General features: G+C 47.0%; 1 protein-coding gene across 12 annotated transcripts in view; it reads right to left on the bottom strand.

The window, feature by feature from the left end:
* TTLL11 (tubulin tyrosine ligase like 11) overlaps positions 1–22,864 on the bottom strand; it is a 228,343-nt gene that overhangs the window by 142,541 nt on the left and 62,938 nt on the right. For 10 of the 12 annotated variants that reach the window (XR_012126450.1, XR_012126448.1, XR_005062352.2 and 7 more), the window contains one exon: positions 6,402–6,977. The exons of 1 other annotated variant lie outside the window; for it this stretch is intronic. Coding sequence is in view for 7 of the 11 variants with exons in the window: in XM_073225251.1 (XP_073081352.1) it covers positions 6,402–6,977 (576 nt within the window). In the remaining 4 variants the exon portion in view is untranslated. The remainder of the gene's footprint in view (positions 1–6,401; positions 6,978–22,864) is intronic. One more of the 12 variants, XM_073225249.1, reaches the window with a different exon arrangement.

The following is a 22,864-nucleotide window of genomic DNA, read 5'->3' as shown; positions in this document are numbered from 1 at the left end:
GGTGCAGGTTTCTGGAGCTCTAGTCCTGCTTAGCTCCCTCCTTTTCAGAATTCTACAGAATTCCAGCCACCTCGGCCTTCTCAAACTTTGATCTCCATCTCTTCAACTCATTGAGGCTATAGGATTCCGTGTAGGTTCCCTTCCCTGGGCACATGTTCTGGAGATTGCTTCCAGACAGAAACTGTAGGACTCACTTTGGTTCCCACACCCCTTTCCTCAGTGGTAAGACTGCTGAGCTCCTGTTGTCCAAAATCTGAAAACACTTATTTCATGTATTTTTGTCTGATATTCTAGTTGTTCTCAGAAGGAGGTTAAGTCCATTCTTTAATACTCCATCACAACCAGAAGCAAAAGTCTCAGGAGGTAATGTAAGAGCAGGAGCTAAATGAGGCAAGCAAAATGTCATTTGGAGAGCTAAGGAAGAGCATTCCAGACAGAGGGAACAACAAGAACAGAACAAAGGCACCTTCTGAAGGAAGGAGCAGAGAGAGAGTAGTGGGGGATGAAGTCAGACAGAAAGACAAGGGACAGATCGTGTAGCATCTTGTAGGCCATGGTAAGGAGCCAGGATTTTAAGTGCAGTGAGAAAGCCTTTGGAGAGCTTGCACAAGGGGAGTAATATGATATGACATGTTTTAAAAGGATCAGTTTGGCTACAATGAGAAAAATAGGCTGTAAGCAGCAAGGGTGGGAAAAGGGGCATCAATTCGAGGCTATTGCAGTGGCACAAGAGCAATGTGATAGCTGCCTAGACCGGGATGGTAGCAGTGGAGATGGTTAGAAATGGTGACATTTAAGATGCAATTTAAAGACTATTTACAAGAGTTGCTTATGTATTAGGAGGGAGATAAAAGAAGAAATAGGGATGACTCAGATTTTTGGTCTATGTAACTGAATGCTATTGATTCACTACTGAATGCTATTCATTTACTGAAATAGGAAAAGCAATGGGGACTAAGCTTGGGAGGGAAATCAAGAGTTTGATTTGGACCTAAGTGTGAAAGTCCTACTAGATATCCAAGTAAAAAAATTAAAGTGGGCAGTTGGATATACTGGTTTGCAGCTCAAGGAGAAGTCGAGATTGGAGATACAAATTTAGGGGTCAACAGCACATAGCTGGTACTTCAAGCCATGGGGCTAGATGAGTTCCTTTGGAGGATATGCTATAGATAAGAGGACTTTCCAAGATGGAGTTCTGGGGATCTCCAACAGTGACAGGGCCAGAAGAAGGGATGAGAAGCAGCCACCAGTGAGGTAGGAGGGGAACCAGGAGAGTATGGCGTCCTTCACCTTTTTCTGCTTGGCAAACTCCTCCTTGGGCCTTACACTCCACTGTAAGCATCTCCTACTTTGCGAAGCCTTCCCTGACTGGGTTAGGCAAAGCTAATTTCTCCCTTTTCTGTGTTCGCCCAGCATCCTGCAAATGCCCTCTTACAGCATTCACTATGAGAAATTGTCATTCCCATGTTATTCTTTCCCACTAAACCATGTACCTCTTAGGGGCAGGGACTGTGTCTTATCCATAACCACATTCCCCACAACTAGCTCAGGGTTTGTCCCTGTGGGAGCCCAGCAAATGTCCAAAGGAAGAAAAGACCTCAAATATCAGAGGTGATCAAGGAAAGCTTTACAAAGAAGGTGGGATTTGAGCAGCACCTCGTTGGAAGGCACTGAATTTCAAAAATGAGAATAGGTGAGAGCATGCCAGGCCAAGACAGAAGAGAACAAATAGGCGGAACTGGAAAAGCACCATTATGTCTAAGAGACAAGAATCAGCTCTGTTTGGCAGGACCGCAGGGATCAGGGAGGGTACAGGGCAGCCAGGCTGGGGCCAGGCTGGGAGGCAGCCAATGCCAGGCTAAGGGCTGGGTTCTCCAGCTATGCTCCTTGAACACTGGTGTTCCAATCAAGCTGAAAATGTGAGTATTTCATGGTTTCCTATAAGTTCAAGGCATTTCTCCATATCAAGTTTGAGAACTGTTGTTACAGATACCAAACGATGTAATAATAATGCAACTATCATGTATTAGGTGGTTACTATGTGCTTCGGTACTGTGCCAAATGCCCCTCCCAGCCTCTCTCTATCCATCTTACAAGTCTGTGGGGTACATGCAAATATCATGTCTATGTGCAAGTAAAGACACGGAGGCCAAAAAAGGGTAACTTGCCAAGCTCACCGGCTAGAGTTGCTGGAAGGAGGGACTCGGGTTAGGTCAGGCCCAGGGCACCTGGAAACGGGCCCAAGCCCTTGTGTGCCCACTAGACTGCTTCCTCATCTCTTTCCAGTGGGGTGTCTTGGGCTGAAGGGGGAGGCCAAGGCCAAAAAGGCCTAAGAAAGACAAGAAGCACCATGAGGTTTTGGGAAAGTGCCTCCTCCAGACATCTGAGGGAAAGGATCAGGGGCCAAGGAGAGAATTAGACACACAGCTAGAGGAAGAGAAAGACCAAGCGAATCGGACTGGGAAACAATGTTCTTGGAACCTTTCCTCTCCGCGTGTATTTCTGCCACATGAGTCATCTGCACCCAGATGGACCTTACTGCTTAAGCCAGGGTCACACTGCTGCCCTCAAGAAGACTGACATGAGGATATGTTGCTGGGGGCTGCCTGGGCAATGACGGGGGACAGGCCAGAGCGATAGGGCAGCCATGTTCCTAGGCAACAGATTACAGGAAACCTGCCCACAGCCTGAGCCGTGCCAGCAACTACTCTGGGCCATCACAATTTCCCAAGTAGTTATTGTGGCTATGATTGGAAAGGGGTCAGAGTCACATGTTTAAGATAAATGTAATTTTGTTGGCTAGAGTTATGTCCTGGAATGCTGCAATCTGGGCCAGGCCCAGGCTACAAGTAAAAGGGGCTTCACAACAAAGAGATCATTTATTATATATGCAAGAACATTATAGCTCACAAAGCCTTTCATTATCTTTATCGCAAGATGTGAGTTGGACAGCAACCATGTGAGGTGAGTGAAGAAACTGAGGCACAGAGAAGTTACATGACTTATGCAAGATCACACAGCATGTCAATGGCAGAACCATACCGTCTCGAAATCTTTGGATTCCAAGTTCTTTAAGTGTTTGAGATCCAAACTAATAAGTGTTTAAACAATTTTGAGAGTAAAGAAAATAAAAGAGGATCTCAAGGAGAAAAGGATATTTTTTCAATCACTGTGAAACCGTAATGTACAGTAACACAAATTTCAAACACCTAACACTTTATACCTTGTCAAAGCATTTTCACCTTCACTACTCCTAAGAAGGCAAGTAGGAAAGTGTGGGTGATTCAGAGAAGGAAAGACTCAGGGGCGTGAAGACACTTGCCCAAGGTCACACAGCTGGAAAGGAGAAGAGCTCCCCCTGGAGGTTTACTTTTGGACTGTGCTCCTTTCCTGACCCCAGGCCTGGAAGCGTTTAGTGTGGTCAAGCAATGGAAAATGGTCACAGGGCTGTGGTTCCATTTGCTAGACACAATCTGTCCAAACCAATGGCTCCCTCCCTGTCTGCTCTCCAGCTTGGGCCCCCGGTCCCACCCGATGGCTGCCCCATGCGGCCTGCCCATAGAAAGACAAGCAGCCAGACAATGGCCCTGGCCTCCACCCTGCACTCTCCCTGCGCCAAGGTTCTGTGGCATGGCCATGCATGCTGGGCCCACGTGATGCTCCTGGAATAGCTGTCACCATCAAACAGATGTGACCGCACAGTCCCCCGGGATGACCCCTGATGCCTCCACGTTGCAACTGCCTCCCTTGCCCTTTGATGGCTTGGGCCAGGACCTGTTTTCTCTGGTCCTTTCTCTAAGTTCTGCCCACTTGCCCTTTCTAATGCCTTAGGCCACCTGCCTGACGACTGAGCTGGACATCCTACCTAGGAACCAAAGCTGGGGTGGCCAAGAGCCTAAGGACAGATATCTGGGTGACAATTATTCCCTCACTCCCTGAATTCCACTCCAAAGGACCCAGTGAGTCTGCCTGGAAGTCTGCTGACCGGTGCCCAGCCGCAGGGGCAGCCTCTGTTTTGGGGCTGCACCTCTGGACCAGCTTCCTCTTCTGCTGTTGAATGAACAGCCCAGCCACTAGAGACACTGCCTCACTCCCTCGCCTCTCCCCTCTTGTTCCACCCTGCTGCCACTCTGCTGCCGCAGTCTTAGATATCAACAAGAGACAATCCGAATGTTTGTTGACTGAAGAAGTGATAAACAAATTGTACATATTTACATTGGAACACACAGGAGTGCAAATGAAATGTGCCAACAAGCCCCCTCAACATGCAGTGGAAAAGAATGTTGCAGAAGACTCCATAATTTATAGTAGGGTTTTATAAAGCTCAAAACAAACAAAACAAAACAATACATTGTTTAGGGATCCATTTGTGCAGAATAAAAGTAATTTTTTTAAAGCAAGGAAATGATAAACATAAAATTCAGGATAATGGTTACCTCGGGGGTGAGTAGAGAAACAGGATGGAGGGGAAACATGGTGATCAGAGATCTCGGGTTCAGAGGCGGGTCGGAGGACCCTTTTGCTGTTCTGCTTCATAGCTTACATAGAAGCCCCATGCATTCTTTTTTATATTTCAGCTGCTGCTAAATAATTTTGAAGATTAGATGGAGAGGGTCCCACAGGTACTCCTCCTTATCATCAGCTCCCCATTCTCATTTATCTGGTGGCAGGAAACTGAGCCTACTGTGTGCCTGGACCCCATGCACCTGCACCCCTTCATAGCCAGTGACCTGGAAGAACGCTCGGGCCTCGCTCGGGCCTGGCTCCTCCCGCTTGCACCCCCACTCACTGCACTATGCATCAGCTGCCCCATCACTCCACGGAACACAGTCCTCGCTGAAGTCGGGAAGCACAGTGACACTTCAGTTCTGGCCTCATGTGACATCCCTGCAGCACTGCCACCCCTGACCCCAGCCGGCTTCAACTCCTTGGCAGTAAGGGGCTTCCTCTCCTGACGTCCTTTCTATATCTCAAGCCACTTCTTGGCTTCCTTTGCTAGTTCCCCTCCTCTGCCTGTCCCTTGCTTAAATGGTGGTGCATGTGGGGGTCTTCTCAGGCCCCATCTCACCCTGCAGCCTCCCATGGCTTCAGCCCCCACCTGAACGCTGATGGCTTCCCAACCTTTGTCTCCAGCCCAGACTTCTTGCCCCTGAACTCCAGGCCCAAAAGTCTAGTTGTCCGCGCTCAACCTCACCACTTGGATGTCACATAGGCACTTAAAAGGCAGGTTCAAGTCCAACTCCTGACCTTCCTCAAGACTGGCCTCCCCTCCCAATGGCTTTTCTCCATCCATCCAAGCACCTGAGCCACCTGTGAGGCCGTCTTGGTTCTCCCCCATCCCTCACTGCCACCGTCTCTCCAGTCTCCCCAGCCCCATCCAGTCACCAGGTCAGCCATTCTACCTCCTAAATGGCTCTCAGACCTCCACCAAGACCTTCCTACTCCAAGCAAGTGACACCTCTTGCTTATAGGCAAGCGATTGGCTCACTACCCACCAGTCCACTCCCAGCCACCTTGCCCAATCCAGTTTCTACCTGCAGCAGGTTTGTTCTCTGTAACGTGCAAATCTGAAATCTGAGTCCTCTGCCAGAACCTCTAGTGGCTCCCCTGCCCTCAGTGATCCATCTCGCCCGACCTGCCTCTCCCACCTCATCTCTCCACACCCTCTCTGCCTGAAACCCCACCTCCAACCATATTGAACCTCTCACTGTTCCTCACACTCCATGCTGCACCCTTACCCCTAGGGCTGCAACATGTCTCCCCTTAGAACAACCCAGTTTCCCTGCTTCATTCAACTCTTACTCAGGTTCCAGTTTAACTGCCACTTCCTCCAGGAAGCCTTCCAAGACCACCTTTACTCCCACCCAGAAAATGTTCGATGGTCCCACAATCTCACAGCATCCAGTACATCTCCTACTCTGTTCAAGCACTTGTCACACTTTATATTAGTTGCTTCTAAAGTTATTTGTCTCCCACAATAGTGAACTGTGTATAAGCCAGCAGGGACCGGACTTCCGGTCTCACTAGTATCTCAGACAGGGCCTGGTCCCTACTAAGCAGGTGGCAAAAATTGCCAGAGGAAAGACTGAATAAAGGAATGACAGGTACTGTGCTTTTCACACATGATTTCATTTAATAGTTAGAAGAATCCTTTAAGGGAGGTACTAGTGGTCTCACTTTACAGGTGAGAAAAGGGAAGTTAACTTGCCCCAAATCATACAGCTAGCACACAGAAAGCTGCCAATTGGATTCCATCCAGCCTAACTATCCAGTTGGTGTTAGGTTTAACATGAAAGCTCACACCAGCAACCACCCCTTGCTCCCTCTGGCCATCCCACCCCCACCCCTCGTCCCACATGAGGCCAGGTTGAGAACTCAGGCTGGGAACGGGCCATGATTACCTGGAAGCATGTAGGCCCCGGCCTCCCTACTGGGATGTCCGACTGGTAGAAAACTTTGAGCTCTGGCGTCAGGGCAATGACTGTCTTAATCACCAAGGAGATGATATCAGACCAGACCTTCTTGATGTCAACCCCTTTGGAAGACAACCTGCAGAGGATGCTGGAGAAAGTCCTCTTGCTGCCTGTGCTCGTGCTGTCCGAGTGGACAAAGTTGCTGCTGTGGATGTTCAGAGAATAGTTGGTCAAGTGCATAAAGACGTGGTGCAGGTTTTTGGGGTTAGGCTCCTGATAGGGCTCTGTACAAAATCTCGAGAGTCCATCTTTGGCTATGTAAATCTCTAAAGGGTCTAAGGACTTTAGTAGGACATACAGACGAATATCAAACTTGAGCTTGTCGATAAGCAGAGGTTTGCAGATGTACTCCTGGACTACCGCTGGCCTGCTCTGCAGGATCCCTGCCAGGCGGATGTCACTGGGGTCTTTAATGAGGTAGATTCCATCACCCTGACAGCCACCATCAGGTTTCACAATGAAAGTGGGCTTCCAGGAGGGGTCACCATCTTTCACCATTCGACCCTTTGGGGGTTGGGAGAGGAGAAAGAATGGTTAGTTAGCATCATATTCTTTTCCTCTCTGGACCCTCAGGACAGAGCAGGACCTGGGCAAATGCTTGGTGAATGAGTGAGGAAATGAGCCCTGTCCATGTGAGTGCTGGCAGGTGCTCCAGACTAACACCATATCAGGTACTGAGCTCTGCCTATGGGAGGGCTCCCTGAGCACCTGCCTGGGGTCTAACACTATACCAGGCACTGACAGTGACCTAGGATGGCCTCAGTCTTGGCCTCCAGAGGGAAATCGAGGGCACAGAGGATTTGCAGTCATGAGACCTGGGTTCCAATCCCAGGTCATTGTCAGTTATTAGCTCTAACCCTGAGCAAGGCATTCAACTAATGATAGTGGGATACTGATGGTGACGATGATAATGATAATGATCTAGTCCCATTTACGGGTGCCTATGAAGTGCCAGGTACTGTATTAGGCACTTCACAGTAAGTAATTTCACCCAAGCCTCACTGAAGATAGGGTGGTTCTCTTTTTATAATATAGGAAAACACGATGGTACAGCAGTTTTAAGAGTATGGGCATTGGGATCAAACTGCCTGGGTTCAAGTCCTGGCGCTGCTGTGCGACTTTGGGCAAGTCACTTAAGTTGCCTGTGCCCTCCTCATCTGTGAGATAGGAGTAAGGTTGTCCTGAGAATGAACTGAGATAATAAATACAAAGCACTAAGCACACAAAACCCAGCACATAAGAGGCAGCCATAAAGCCTAGCTATTGCTGTTGTTTAAAAATGAAGTGACTCGGCTGAGGAGCAAAATTGGGATGGAGTCTAGATCAAGGAATCTAACATGCCTGCACCTTCCTCTGTACTACCATGCCTCAGTTTCCTCATCTTAAAAATGGAGATATAAAAACCTACCCTCCCTGGGTCACTGTAAAGATGAACTAAATGTGCAAAGGGCCGAGCATAATACCAAACACAGAGCTAGTACACAGGAAATGTTCGTTTTGCCAATTATTTCTCTTCTTAAATCCATCTACTAGCTTTGGCTAATCCTTTAGCTTGAGATCTTTTTGAAACTGGATTCTCTCATCCATGATATTTGCTCTGCTTCCAGCTCCAGGTCAGCAGGACACTCACATAATTATCTGGGTCACTTGATCAGTCCAGACAGTCAGTCTGGGTTTGCAGGTCTGCATAATTCACAAGTGCCCAATTCGCCTGGAACTCTGATAATTCACATGCACCCAGTTCCCCCTGGAAACTCGCCAGACCCGTCTGCAGCTACGGAGAACTGATGGACTGAATGGCAGGAGAGGAGGTTTTCACTGGGGAAGGACACCACAGATCATTTAAAGGTGGAATTGGAAGCAGGAGCCACTCTCTCTGCAGCTTCTGGCGTGAAAGAGCTGGGAACAGCCCATCCTTCCATCCTGAACTCCGTAACTCAGAGCAGTGGCTGGCAGGCTAGGGGGACGTGCCCCAGCTGGACGCACCCGGCCCTCCACCTTTGCTGCTTAAGCCCAGTGCAGGGCAACTACTCTTGGGGTTTTACGTATCTCTCTGACCAACCTATATTTCTAAGTGAAGCGTTTGCCAATTCCTTGGGCACTATCAGTTACTCCAGGCTTGTAAAAGATCTTTAACAATGGAGAAACACTTAAAGCCTTAATAATGGTCCACATCAATTGTTTCCCCTTGTCAGCAGGATTCGAGAAATGGAACTTCACAAGAGATCAATGCTAGCCTCCCAGGGCCTTCCACAGAGCCTTTCTTGCAACTGCGACCTTGACGTTTATGTAGGTATTTAATATTCATACAAAGTATGCATACATTTGGCCCTTCACAGGAAATACAAGCATGCTGGAGAAATGGCAGTTATGGATCAGGAAGTGAAAAATGTCAAGTTTGCACTGATGGGTAATTTTTCCCTCTGGAAAGCTTTTGCTATGCCGAAGATACTAACAGTTCAATATGTTATTGGGAGCAATATTTCTCCTTTGAATTCAGTGTATATGCCTTAAATAAATTAAACTACATGGTCAATAGTCTCTGTCATTCATTACATTGCTGAATATTTCTTCTGCTCTTTGCCAGAGTAGCACCATACAAATCAAGTTATTAATACTAATAGAATCATTGAATTTTCAGAACATAAGGATCCTCAGAGATGGTCATCCGATCCTGTCCTAACTCAAACTGGGAAGCTGAGGCTCGGAGGCGTGGCATGATTTGCCTTGGGTCACACAACTGGCTAGAAGGATGGTTAGGATGAGAACTGAGGTCTTCTGACCTCATTGCAAGTTCCCTGCTCCATTTTCACCTCTGATAAGGTAAAATTAAAAGTCTGGTTTTCTTGAACTCTGTCGGGAATATTCCCTTAATAGAGCAGACGGCACTGGTATCTGAGCTCTGGCCTCACACTAAAGAGTTTGGCCCTTAAGCATGGTCTTCTTGGAACTGTGATCCTAGGTCCTGAGATTGCCAGGTCTGTTTCAGGTCTTCTGTCTCAGTTCCTGGCTTGTTATAATATAGATGCCATCTATGGGAAAGCCTCATAGCTGTTCCAAATGTGGTTCCCATAGCCACCAGACCCTTCAGCAACTTCTGTTTCAAAAAGAGAAAGATTTTACAGAATTCATATTCACTCTCCTCTGAGGTTTCATTCAAGGGTAACCCTTTCCCCTCAGTTATTAAAGTTAGAGTGAATGTACTGGTTTTTAGCAAGAGGGGCCAGAATTAAAATATAGTCTATATCACTAGGCCAGCCCCAGGCATTCTGATTTCATAGATCTGAGATGAGACCTGGGCATGTGTACTTTGTAAAAGCATGACAGGTGATTCTGAGATTCACACTGTTTGAGAATCGCTGGACTAATATGAATTAAGTAAAAATACAATGTGAGACCAACATATTGAATCAAGTTTTGTGCTTTGATGTCAGGCTGAATGTGAGGAAGACCTGCACTTAGGCTACAGCTGATAAAATCTTGTTTTATCCAAACCTGCTATTGGACGTGAAATCCATTACCTTCTAAGTGCATGCACGGATGGCTGAAAGACAGCACCGGCTGTGGATGTCTGACTGCGCGACACTCACCCCGCCTGTTGAAAAATTTGTGTCTTTTACTGCCCCCTAGTGGATATTTAAGAAATGTGACTGGGAATAACCCCCATTCTAAAAATTCCATCTCTTAGCAACAAGATGCTCTATCAAGATGTTAAAATGGTCTTAAAGTAGCACCACCACAAAGAGTTTCCTCTGTAGTACTGTTAAGGTAGATCACAGTTTGCATGAACTCAACTCTCAAATGCCAGGAGTAGCCAAGGTAACATTCAGTTATCATGCTCTCTGTCCCTTAAATATATTTCCAGTGTTCTCTCTACTACACAAATTGGCCTACCTGTTAAGATTCTCTCTTGGTGTATATAAAAATTCTAAAATTATGGACAACATGAATATGAAGTCCTATAAATATATATCCCCCAAAAAATCTATGACTTTTATATTCTTCATTATGCTTTTTTGTATTTTCCGATTTTCTAAGAGAAAGAAAAATATGGGTGGCAATAGTAGGCAGGTGCAAGTGTCTTTCAATGTAAATATTTTCATAACGAATAGCTCTTGGTGAACAGATATTTATTTTTTCACCCATGTTCATAGCAGTGTTATTCACACTAGCCAAAATGTAAAGAGACCCAACTGTCCACCAACAGATAAACAAAATGTGGTCTATCCACACAATGGAATATTACTCAGCCTGGTACAACACGCATGAGCCATTAGGACATTATGTTACGTGAAATAAGCCATTGCACAAAAGGACAAACACCGTATGGTTCCATTTTTATGAGGTACATAGTCAAATTCATAAGAGACAGAAAGTAGAATGGTGGTTACCAGAGACTGGGGAGAGGAAGAAATGGGGAGTTAGTGTTTGAAGGTACAGAGTTTCAGTTTGGGAAGATGAAAAACGTTCTGGAGACACAGATGGTGGTGATCATCGCACAACAATGAGAACATGCTTAATGCCGCTGAACTGGACATTTAAAAATGGGTAAGATGGTAAATTTTATGTTATGCATACTTAGCCACAATTTTTTTTAAGTTGAAAAAATTTTAATAGAAGATCAAAGAAGTATCTTTTGGTGAGTAAGAAAGAGTAAAGTGAAAAATCAGAATATCTGGAGTCTGGTCCCCATGTGGTCAGGAATTCCTGACCATGTGACCTTGAGAAAGTCAGTTAACTGAGCTTTGCTGTACTCACCTATAAAATAAAGGGGTCACACTAAGGTCCCTGGCTTCTGCCAGCTAACAGATTCTGAACAGTGAGTTATCCTGACATCACCACAGTTGAAGGCTGTGTTACAAATACGCAAGTGACATTAGTCAGCGGAGAGTTCATACTGTGCCGCTGTGATCAGCGCACTGGGATGATCTACACGAGCAGAAGCACTAGAGTGGAGATTTACGATGCACTTGAGGATGACAGCAGGGCATCTGGGGGAAGCAAGGTAAAATATTTTGAGAAAGAAATTTAGCAACTGGAATACCAAGCCACAAAATGTTATTAGCAGCGAGGGGCAGAGGAGGGGACAATTTCTGAAGAAATACTGTGTCTGCAATACCAGGGAAGTCAAAGCCAGTTAGAGCAGTCCTCAGTCACTCAGGTGGATTTGCATCCAATCTTGGCAACCAGGACCCTTGGTGTGACAGGCACAGGTAGCAGATATGCAGCAAAAACAAGCCTCTGGTAGACAAGCCGATGTCACAAAGCACATGCTGGACAATGGGGTGCAAGGACCACCCCCTTCCAGCCTCAGTAATCTGAGCCCTGCACCCAGGGCAAACTCCTCTTCCCAATGTGCAAGGTGATTTCTGAATCTGTTGAGAAGGAGATGTTCTGCAGTTAGATTAGCAAAGATGAGACAGGAAGGGGCCAAGTGGGAGGTAGACAGGTGAGGCCAAGAGGAAGAACTGAGCAGGTAACATGCTGCCGTGGTGGCATTTTATGAAGTCAGGAGAGAGCGGGACAGGTCTGGGCAGCTGCAAGTGATTCCAATGGCTGGAGAATAAAGAGGAAGTGGAGCGGGGAGCGCACTGGAAATCTCGCTAGTGAGACCTGCAGGGGCCAGACAACACCACACACTTATGCTGGGCACTTATGGGTTAGGCGCGTTCTAAGCATTTTACATGTATCAGTTCATTTAATCCCCATCAACCTGCTTTACACATAAGGAAATGGGGGCCCAGAGACGTTAAGTACTTTCCAAAAGTCACACAGCCTATAGGATGCAGAGCTAGTATTTAAGCACAGGGAGTCAGGTTCCAGAGCCCATGTCTGCAATGAATGATGGATGAATGTGAGGAAGGGGCAGGGAAGAGGACCAGCTTGGGTATGAGGTGGGGCCTACAGGGAAGGGCCTTGAGTATCATTTAAGGAGTTTTGGACAATGTCCTGAATGATGGAGAGTCACTGAAGGGTTCTGAGAAGGAAGAAACTTAATTAGATTTGTCCTTAGAAAGACCCCTGTGGCCAGGAGCGGGTAGATGGGGAGGGCAGAGAGGGCGAGCCTGAACTGAGGCCAGCAGCAGGGGGAGGCGGAGGCAGGCAGGCTGGGGAAATATTCTGTGGGTGAAATCAGCAGAGCTGGGTGAGGGAGACAGGAGCTGGTGGATGGTGGTTATGATCACAGGGAAACTAGAGGAGAGAGAAAGGAAGAAGATGAACCAGAGGAACCTGGGCGTGAGAGGGCTCTGCAGCGTGGGAGGTGGGGGCCCGGGCCTGGGAGGGAGGCCTGCCTCAGGAAGCCTCTGCAGAGGGCGTCTTCACAGAGAGTGTGCCAGAAGGAGGAGGGCACCCCTGGGGATGAGACGCGGGAGCAGACAGAGGGGATCACGGAATGCCTGCACTTGCCTGTAGGCCACTGTGGATTCTCAAGCGGCGGGTGACGTGGTGCGCATGTCACTCTGGCACCACAGGAAGGATGGTCTGCCAGGAATGAGACTAGATGCTGGGCCATGCGGGACTGTCAAAGTTTGGAAGGTCTGAGCAGGGGCTGTGGCACCAGGGCAGGAATGGGGCACTGAGACAGAGGCAGATTCAGGGGCACCTGATGCCTGGACAGAGGTGAAGGATGGAGGGAAGGCTCCAGCAGCACACAGCACCTCTGTTCACAGACTTAAGAGAGCACGGAAAAAGGAGCAGGTAGGGGTGGGGAGGGGGCAGGAGGAGTTCACTTCATTGACTGAATATTAATTGAGCACGTATAGCCACAGAGTCAGTTCAGGACTCCAGAATCCCATTCCTCAAGCTCTTACTGTTCATCAGAAGCTGATTAATTTGGATCAATAACTCTCCCTGCACTTAAAATCAGAACTGATGGCTGGCAGGGATGAGATGTAAAGTTTAAACTAAGACATGAAGTGTCTTGAAATGGAAGAAGGGTATCCTTATAAACCTGCAGCCAGTGCTTGGCAGGGGGACCACAGGCCCAGGGCAAGGAGCAGCTCCTGCCACCACCTGGTCATTTGCACCATTCCCCAGCTTTTGAAGAGTTCCAGTTATGAAAACCTAAGGGGCAAAGACAAAAACAAAAATACCCACCCCCCACAAAACAAAGAAACTCTGTTTTATTACCAATGAGTATCCTGGGTTTATGGAACAGTTTTAAGGAAAGAACAGTAATTAATCCCAAGGAGTTGTAGCTGTCCATGCATGTGCAACTCCTTGGCCCGGTTTCAAAGGCCCTCGTTCCTTGGCAGGCCAGCCAAGCCTGCTGAGCAACAGCCTAACTTCCATTCCCTCCTTCCCCTCTGGCCCTTTTCCAGGCCTCAGGGCCTTTGCACATGCTTTCCTCCCTGCCATTCCCATCAGTCTCCCTTCCACTTCTTTGCCTGCTAGGCTGTCACTTAGCACTGAAGCCCAGCTCAAAGGCGGCCTCTGAGGAGGCTTTCCTGGCTCCCGACCTTCCCAGCAGTATGGCCTCTCTCGCTCCCTCGCCTGTGGCATCTCACCCTCCTACGGGACACCTCTGTCACGTTGTAATAATACTACATCTGTGTCTTTAAGTTGATTGATATATTTTATTATGGTTACAGACTTAGGTCTATTATGGAAGCAAAGAACATGGATGCTGTTCTGGTTCACGTACAGAGCCCAGGGCTGCCACCACCTACCAGCTATGTAACACTTGGCAACTTTCTTACCTCGGGCCTCAATTTGTTCATCTGGAAAACAGAATCAATGGTCGTGTCTCTGCCATAGGGTTGTTGTGAGGATTACAACAGTTAAAGAACGTGAAGTACCAGGGCTAACCTACAGTGGCTATTATTCTTATTTATTATGATGATGTCTTCCCATTTGACTGTGATCACTGAGGAGGAAGCCCACGGCTTATTTTACTCACTCTTCCCAGAATGCAGCAGAACAAATATTTCTGAAATGAAATTATGAGGAAGTTTGGTCGCTGTCACATTTATGAGCCATGGGAACATTAGTTAGCATATACCTCACTGATAGATTGCCAGATAAATCAACTTCTCCTAAAGAAACAAAATTATTTTAACCAGTAAGAAAGAAGAAAGGGAGAGCTACCATTTCTGGAATATACATTCTATATTCTGTGTTATGTGCTTTATAGCCACGCTCTACTGAATCCTCGCAACAATGCTACAAAGAAACAGAGGCTCAGAAAGGTGGAATCCCAGGGCCAAGGCCACACAGCTCACAAGCAGTAAGATTATGATTTGAAACCAAGTCGACCAGATTCAAAAGCCTGGTGTTTCCATGACAGCTATGTTCTTTAGGAAAACTCAAAGCAGTTGACATGTTGAAATTTTTGTTTAACAGGCAGAGTAAGGAAGGAGGTAGTTGCAGGAATGCACAGCTATAGCCAAGACGACTAGGACTCATCTTGCTCTAGCCTGGACCAGCCCGTGCAAGAAGAGGGAGTCTACACAAACATAAAGCTGCCTCTGTCCTCACACCCAGCTCTGCCAGGCCCAGGAAGGAATTATCACTGCACATATGCGCACGCACGCACACACACACACACATGCACACATGCGCGCTTTCTAAACAAACTAACTGGAGACTTGCACAAGCCCATACAGCTGGTGGCAGAGCCAGAATTACATCATAAAATCTCAGGTTTCCAACCCAAGGTTCTCTGTACACAGTTGATTGGGGCATCCAAAGAGGTCTTTCAGAAGAGAACTTAGGACTGAGTACTCAGACTCCTCACTCTAAATAATAACATAACATTGGTTTGGTTTTAAAATAAATATCAATGCTTTTCAGAGTTATCACCTAATTTAACCTTCAAGTCTCATTCTAGGGAGAATGAGGACATTGAGGCCCAGAGAGAAAAGTCAGAAGCTGCAGTCACCTGGCTGGTAGGTGGAACCTGAGCATCGGTCCTGGGCCACGCTGCCCTGTTTTCTGGGGATGCTTTCAAATGTACATGAAGGTGGACATGGGCTTCTCAGGGAAGCTGGTGCTTATGACTGTGAAAACCAAGAGGTGATGAGGAGCCTTTCCACCTGCTTTACCCCAAATCCATCCTGTCGTCAATACGATTTAATGGATCCTACTTTTAGTGCACAGAAATTTTACGTGGGCCATAATCTAACCATCATTAATGAGCAATCAAAAAGCCACTCTGGAACACACTTGGGACTATAAAAAACCTGCTTGGTAGGAAGGAACCAGTCGTTTCATGAGAATGCCTGCTGTCCTCTCAGGTCTCCTCTCACGCCCCACCCCTTACTGCTGGAGCCAAGGGACAGCTGGTCACCAGCCAGGCCATCGCCCCTGCCTGGCCTCCCCACCCCTCATAGCTCCCCAGCCAGAGGGCTCTAACCGGGCTTGCTAGGTCCGAGGCTACATTCTAGGGAACTGGGGATCCCCAAGTGCAGGGGGGCCCCGGGCAGCAACTTCCCTTTACCACCACTGGGCCCACGATTCCGTGGGCCTTCGGGGAGCAGCAGAGCACAGGCATGGGCTCTGGCATCAGACAGACCTGAGCTCAAATCCCCACTTGGCCCCTTCGCAGCCCTACGCCCTGGCCTAGCTGCCTCCAGCATCCTCTCCTATGCAACAGGGAGGATAGTGCCCGGTTCCTATGGCTGCTCTGAGGATTAAATAATGCTTTGCACTGGTACTTGACACAGTACTATTTCTATTATTTCATTTTTCTTCATCTTTTATTATTCTGTCTTGGTTTCCTGATTATCCTCAGATTCCATATGGAGGCTTATGACTAACCAACCTGGCTGGAGTCTGCATGGGGCCTGGGCTGTCCTACAGAGCTCCCCTCGGCGACGGCCTGTCTCCTTGCATGGCCCCTCACGTTTCTGTACTCCCTGGGCCACCCTGGCCGACCCCGCCCTCAGCGTGGCATGTCCCTGGCCTCACAGGCCTCTTCTCCTCCCTCCCTTCCCCACAATCTCCTGATGAGATCCCCACAGGCACGGTGACTGAGCCTACCCAGAACACCACACTCCCGGAACACAGCACTCGATTGCTGAGTAAGCTCCCCTGCCAGCTAAACTCGTTTTTCCCAATACTGCGGGTTTCCTGCTAATGAACTGGCTAAATAATCTTTAGCTCACCTCCAAATGTATTCTACTGCATTGTAATCAGAAGTCCTTCAGATCCCTGGGCCTAGCTTTTCCTCCTTCGCAAAACCACAGTCAGCTCTCTTCCATTCTGGCCATACTTTACACACTGAACTTTAAGAAAATATGAGAATATCAATGTCATACTTGGCAACACTCAAATCAGGTGTCCACCCACCCAATGCTCTTTTGGCTAAAATATCACAACAGTTCACAGTATTGATCAGTGCCAGGCACTAGGCTACCCACACCAGAATGTATACATGAGATCTAGTGCTGCAAGAGGAGTGACAGCACTTTCCATTTTATACTTTGTAAGTAGAGGTTTCCCCCCATATTCCAAGTCCCTACAAAAAAGGGGCTGAGTTAACTCAACCGCTAACTCCTTGAGGGCAGGGAAAATAACCCCCACTTCTCCAGATTACAGGATCCCCTTTGTCCCCACTGAGCACAGAACCTTGCATGGAGAGCACGCAGCAAATGCTGCTGGAGCCGGATTCGCTGTCTCACTTCGTTCGCCATCCAGGATCACAGGCAACACGCCTGATGCTCGTCCTGGGTGATTTCAACCACCTGCAAGACTTCAGAGTATCCAGAACACTGCTGACTCCCCGTTCTCTCTCTGGCACACATTTCTCTCTGGGCCCCAGACCCGGTGGATATCTCCACCGGCATCACAAATTCCAGCAGGCCAAACTAAATCCATGGTCTCTCTCCTCAAATCCACTTCCACTGTATTGTCTGTATCAGTGAATAGCACCACCAGCCCCTGTGTCCCCGAGCCAGTCATCTGAGGCCTGGCTTCAGCTTTCCCTCACATCACCCACCCAGGCGGGCACCGAATTCGGACATTTCTCCTTCTCAACACATCTCGCCATCCTCTGCTGCTCTCAGCATTTCTCACCTCTACCACTGCAACTGCTTCCCAAGTGATCAGCGGGATCGCAATGCAGACTCTGTGCTGGGTATTTCCCATAGATTATTTTCAATCCTCATAGGCAACCCTCTGAGGCAGGCATTAACGGATGGGCCATAGGTCAAAGACAGCTATACAGATGCTTCAACCCAACACTATTATCACCCTCCTATCTCAGAAGGAAAATGGGACTTACAGGATAAGTTATTTCCCCAAGGCCGATAGCAGGTGCCCTAGGGAGCCAGGATCAGAATACAGGTGTGTGTTCAAATCCCAAAGGCAACACTTTTTTCTGCTAAATCCTATCATCTCTCAGCGTTCACATGCCAGTCCCTAGAAGAAGGCTCACAGCTTAATCCTTTAAAATGTAATTACTAATAATATATAATAATAACCACCATGTATGAGCACCTACTGTGTGCCTTATATTCATTATTTTACCTAATCCTCACAGGCATGCAATGAGAAGTCTACTGATGTTGATTTTTCTTTTTGTTTTATATATATATATATATTAAACTATATGATTTTGACCAAACACTGAAATTCTCTGCCTCAGTTTCTTCATGGATATAATGGGAATAACAGGCCTACCTCAAGGGGATGTCTTGAGGACAAATGAGTTAACATAGATACAGCTCTTTTTAAAAATGGTGCCAGGCAATAAGTGCTACATAAGTGTTCTCTGTTATCATCTTTTTTGGGGGTAGGGGACAGATTTTCAGTTTATTGGCTATCACCTTTTAGTTAGATATATATTCCAGATTTATATGCATTTTGATGGAGATATAATTGACATACACTCTATTAGTTTCAGGTGTATAACATCATGATTCAGTGTATATATACATACATACATATACATATCCATTACCACACAGTTACAAAACTTTTCTTCTTTTAAGATGTCAGCAACTTTTAAATATATACAATACAGTATTATTAACTATAGTCATCATGCAAGTACATTACATCCCCAGGACGTTTTTATTTTATAACTGGAAGTCTATACCTTTTGACCACCTGTACCCATTTTGCCCCAACTGTTTTCATTTTTGGCTTTGTTCTTTCTATCCTTTGGGTATGTGTGTGATATCATTTTAAATAGTGTCACAAATAAGGGATCTGAGGTTCAGAGGAGTCATGTGACCTGTAGATCACACGGTAAGTAGCAAGTCCAAACGTCAGGAGGGCAGGCATACTGGAGAGCGTGAGTGGAGTAAGGCAGGGGAGGCTGAGACGACTCCAGGGCCCAGGGCCACGGACAGCAGGCTCACCTGCAGCCTCCAGTATCAGCAGCATGGCCTGTTACGGGGTCTTTTTGGATCAAGGTCGCCGGGCAAGCAGGACAGCAGTGCAGTGCTGGTGCAAGAGTCTGATCTCTGCCAGAAAAGCACTGGATGTAAACTGACAAGCCGAGAAACCAATCTACTCTGAGAACCTCGCCCGGCAGCCAAGTGCCCATCCAGGGAACCAGTCAGTCGTTCGCTTGGTCATTCACACTAGGAGAGTGAGAACGGGGACTCCTGCAAGCCTCTGGGTCTAAATTCTAAGAAGCATGAAGGTGTCGGCATGTCAGGATGTCAGGAATTACTGCCACACGCTTTGATCGCTAAGCAGCTCAGTGGTGTCCTAAATGAGCTGCTGAGGAAGCCAAGCCGGCTGAGGTCTGCAAAGGAACTCCACGGTGCCACTGAAGGCCAGCTCTACAAGCCACTTTTCCTCAAATAAACACTGTCTACTTCCCTCCCCTGCTTTACTTCAACAGTAGTAGGTGATCAGTGGACAAGACCTCTGGCCAAGGTCTCTAATGGGCTCACCAGCAAGTTATGCAGCACCCCCTTCCTGACCTCCATGGTTACCTATAAGGAAACTTCCTGCCTTCTTAATAAACCAGAGACAGGCAGGGGAGACTGTCTCCCTGCGTGGGAACAGGCTCCCTAACTGTCCTCCCAAATCTACTTCCATCTGGGGATTTCACACCAGTCACTGTCCCCACCACAGTGGACTCAGGACGGAGGGGAGCTTGATCCCCTTTAATGCCCTGAACCAAGCAAGGCTCCAGCCCTTTGCTTAATTCCCCACTGCCCAGATGTGACCAAGCTCCAAAGGGCTTTTTTAATGATTCATGGAGAGCAGAAGGGAACAGAGGAGCATGCAACTGGATGACTTTGTTTACAGATACTCTCCTCTCAGCATGACAGGGATCTTCCTTAGTGTGCCCTTAGATGGCAGAAGAGTGTTTTCCCATGGAAGCACCTGCAGATCCCCGGAGGCTACTGAGAGGTCCCCTGATGCTGACATTGGAAAGTCCACACTCTCTAGGGTAGACCTCGCCTAAGACCCATAAAGACAGGGCGGCTATGATACAACCAAAACGGGATATCACTCAGGTCGCCAGGTACAATCCCATACTGAACAGCCACAGAGATAAAGTACAAGAAATAGTAGAGTACTTGTTACACCACGGCATCACCGGCGTCAATGTCTTCATCTATCAAATGGGATTATTATAAACCTCTGGTGTAGCATTTCCCCGACTTGCATGACCAGGGAACACTTTTCAAACTATAATGTACTTGGAGAACCCTGGCAGGAGCTCACATATAATCAGATTAATAATGTGGGCTGATTATAACTTTGATGTATAAGACAGAGTGATATGGTAATATAAGTCAGTGGTGACATTAGTCAGTATGAGTTTTAACATTAAACATTTAACAATTAATCTGAGGGAGCTTCTTTACCTCGAATCCAAATGGGCATGGCATCCTCGTTAGTGTTTTGCCTGTATACTTTTTACAGTATCACATGATAATCTACCAAAGGATGGAGCCCAAGAGCAGCAGATCAATCTAGTGATATTATTCTACTAAATCATTTTATTCTGAGCTTTAAGCCCCTATATGTCTAGAAGTCACTCCAAACATTCCGCACGGGTGGAGGGAAAAGGGCAGGAGCAGGAGACCACCATGTAGTTATATCACCTTGCTGCAGGCTTAAAGCCTTCTTATTTAATACTCTATCGAGTGTTCATCTGCCAGCTGCCTTATGCGGCAGAGTCATCGTTTGAGTTTTACAGAGGAGGAAACAAGGCCCAAAGAGCTAAGCATGTAATAGTGCAAGGCCACACCTGTAGCTGCAGACAGTGTCAACGCAAGTGTGGCCAGCTCCACTGCCAAGCTCTTTCCACTCCACCACTTTGGAAAAGGCAATGGGGGTATTCAGCCTCCACCTGCGTGTCCATGCCTGTGGAGTATTTGCCCTTCAACTACACTTAAAGTCCCACAAGGACAAGAACAATGTCAGGCTTGTTCATCACGATCATCTCAGTGTCGGGTACAGTGCCAGAGACCAGAACTAAAAAAGCTCGGGAGACATGGATACAGTTTTGAAATTTCTCAAGGGATGTCATGGGGCCTATAGGGAACATACATGTTCCATGGGACCAAGAGGGCCAAACCACACCCAGCAGGGGTGGGGAGGGGAGCATGAGACACAGGCAGTAAATTCCCAACTCAGGAATCTTTTAAAATTTAAAACAGTCCCCTGGTGGAATAACTACCTAGAAAAACAGTACATTTCCCATTTCTGAAAATGATTGAGTACAGGCTGGAGTCTGGTCCCCTGTCCAGGTGTGCAGGGAATTCACCTGGATGTTCTCTCAGGTCCTTTCCAATCCCTAAGATTTGTTTGTTCTTTGGCACAAACTTCTTCAACTCTAGGCCTAGTTTGTATCTCTCACTCGCTGTGTGACTTGGCCAAGTCTCTTGCCCTCTCTGGGTCTCATTTTCCTCATCTGTATCATAGAGGTGTTTGTTGGATTTGGGCTTTCAGGAGTCTATGTGCTCTCTGGACAACAAGGGTGGTGACAGGGCTGCCTGCGGGATGGCACTGTGCTATGAGAGGCCACAAACCCTCCTCCCTCATATGGACACCTTCCCTGTGTGCAAGCTCTGGCCACCAGCAGGAGGGAGCTGAGGCTGCTTCCCCGCCCAGGTGGGGAGATGATCGGGATCGGCCCTATTTCTCAAGTAAAGTGGGGATCAGGGAATCCTGTAAAGTTAGACATCATTCTGGAAAGTGTTAAAAATTAAACACCTTCAAGCAATATAACAGTATCTGTGTTTCTTAAGAGAGATGAAGATGCTTCTGCTCCATATAGATGAATCCGTAGCTCTCAATGAGGCAGCTACCGCCACCTAGGGAGGATTTTGGAAATTTCTAGGAGCGTTTCTGCTTGTCACAGAGAATGGAAGTGTTAGGGCATCTGGTGGGCAGGGGCCCCAGTGCCAGACCGCCGCAACCCACTGGGTGGTCCTGGCACACCTTTGTGAAGTGAAATATCTGTTTACGTACACCACAGAGACAGCCCAGAACCCAACTCCACATCACTTAGGAACAAAGGAATTTTCTGTGTGATCTCAGTTAAGCATCACAATTTTCCAGGATTGTAACAATTATGCAAATAGATGGCAAGGTGGCTTATGTATCTGAGTCACCCATACAACATGCAGTGATTACATATGAAAATATATATATATATAAAATAGTAGAGAGAGAGAGATTATAGTGAGAGAGAGAAGGAGAGAGGTCACAATGCTTTATCAAATTGTCTTATTTTTCTTATATCCAGGTATATTCGTTATAGGTAGGTACAAGCATTTGACCACTTCATTGTCTTCTAGGGTAACTGGGCCAAAGCATTTACTTGCTAAAATGTAGAGCATTTTTTATAACGAACTTTTCCTTATTTTTGCTTTCAGAGAACATTTAGGGTGGGTGTTTTTTTTTTTTTAACTATGTGTGTAGGTTGATTATATTTCATTCCAGGATAGTAGGAGAATGTCACAAACTATTTTTCCAAAAGGGGGAGGGCTCTGGAATGACAGCCCTGCAGACCCGAGCACACTGAGCGTCCACCAACAGAAACGACGGATGTACAGATGCTTGGAGATTTGGCGGACTCCAAGGCTGGTGCAGAGAAAAGACTAGAAAAGCCTGGAACATCCTATTGTGGCAAAAGGAAGAAACTGTTCCAATAGTAACAGGGACTGTTCAAAGGACACAGGGCTCTACTGACCGTATCTTGGATAATCTGAATATCAAAATAAATAATGATAGTAAAGGATTATAAGCTATTGAATAACATAAGAATTCACAAGCCCACATTAATATGTGGACATACACACATAGCTAAATAAATGAGAAGGCAAAGCTCTTCCTTGTAGTGGAAATTCAACTAAAACATAGACGGAATGATGAGGTTAGATCAGTACCATCTGGTCATATTGCAACCATGACTGATTCGAAGGGAATCATTAACAGAGGTTAAAGCTAGAGGGTGAAAGTCTGAGGGGTAA

Source organism: Manis javanica, chromosome 2, assembly GCF_040802235.1.
Source record: "Manis javanica isolate MJ-LG chromosome 2, MJ_LKY, whole genome shotgun sequence".
NCBI classification, from domain to species: domain Eukaryota; kingdom Metazoa; phylum Chordata; class Mammalia; order Pholidota; family Manidae; genus Manis; species Manis javanica.
This window is presented reverse-complemented; position numbering and strand designations above follow the sequence as displayed.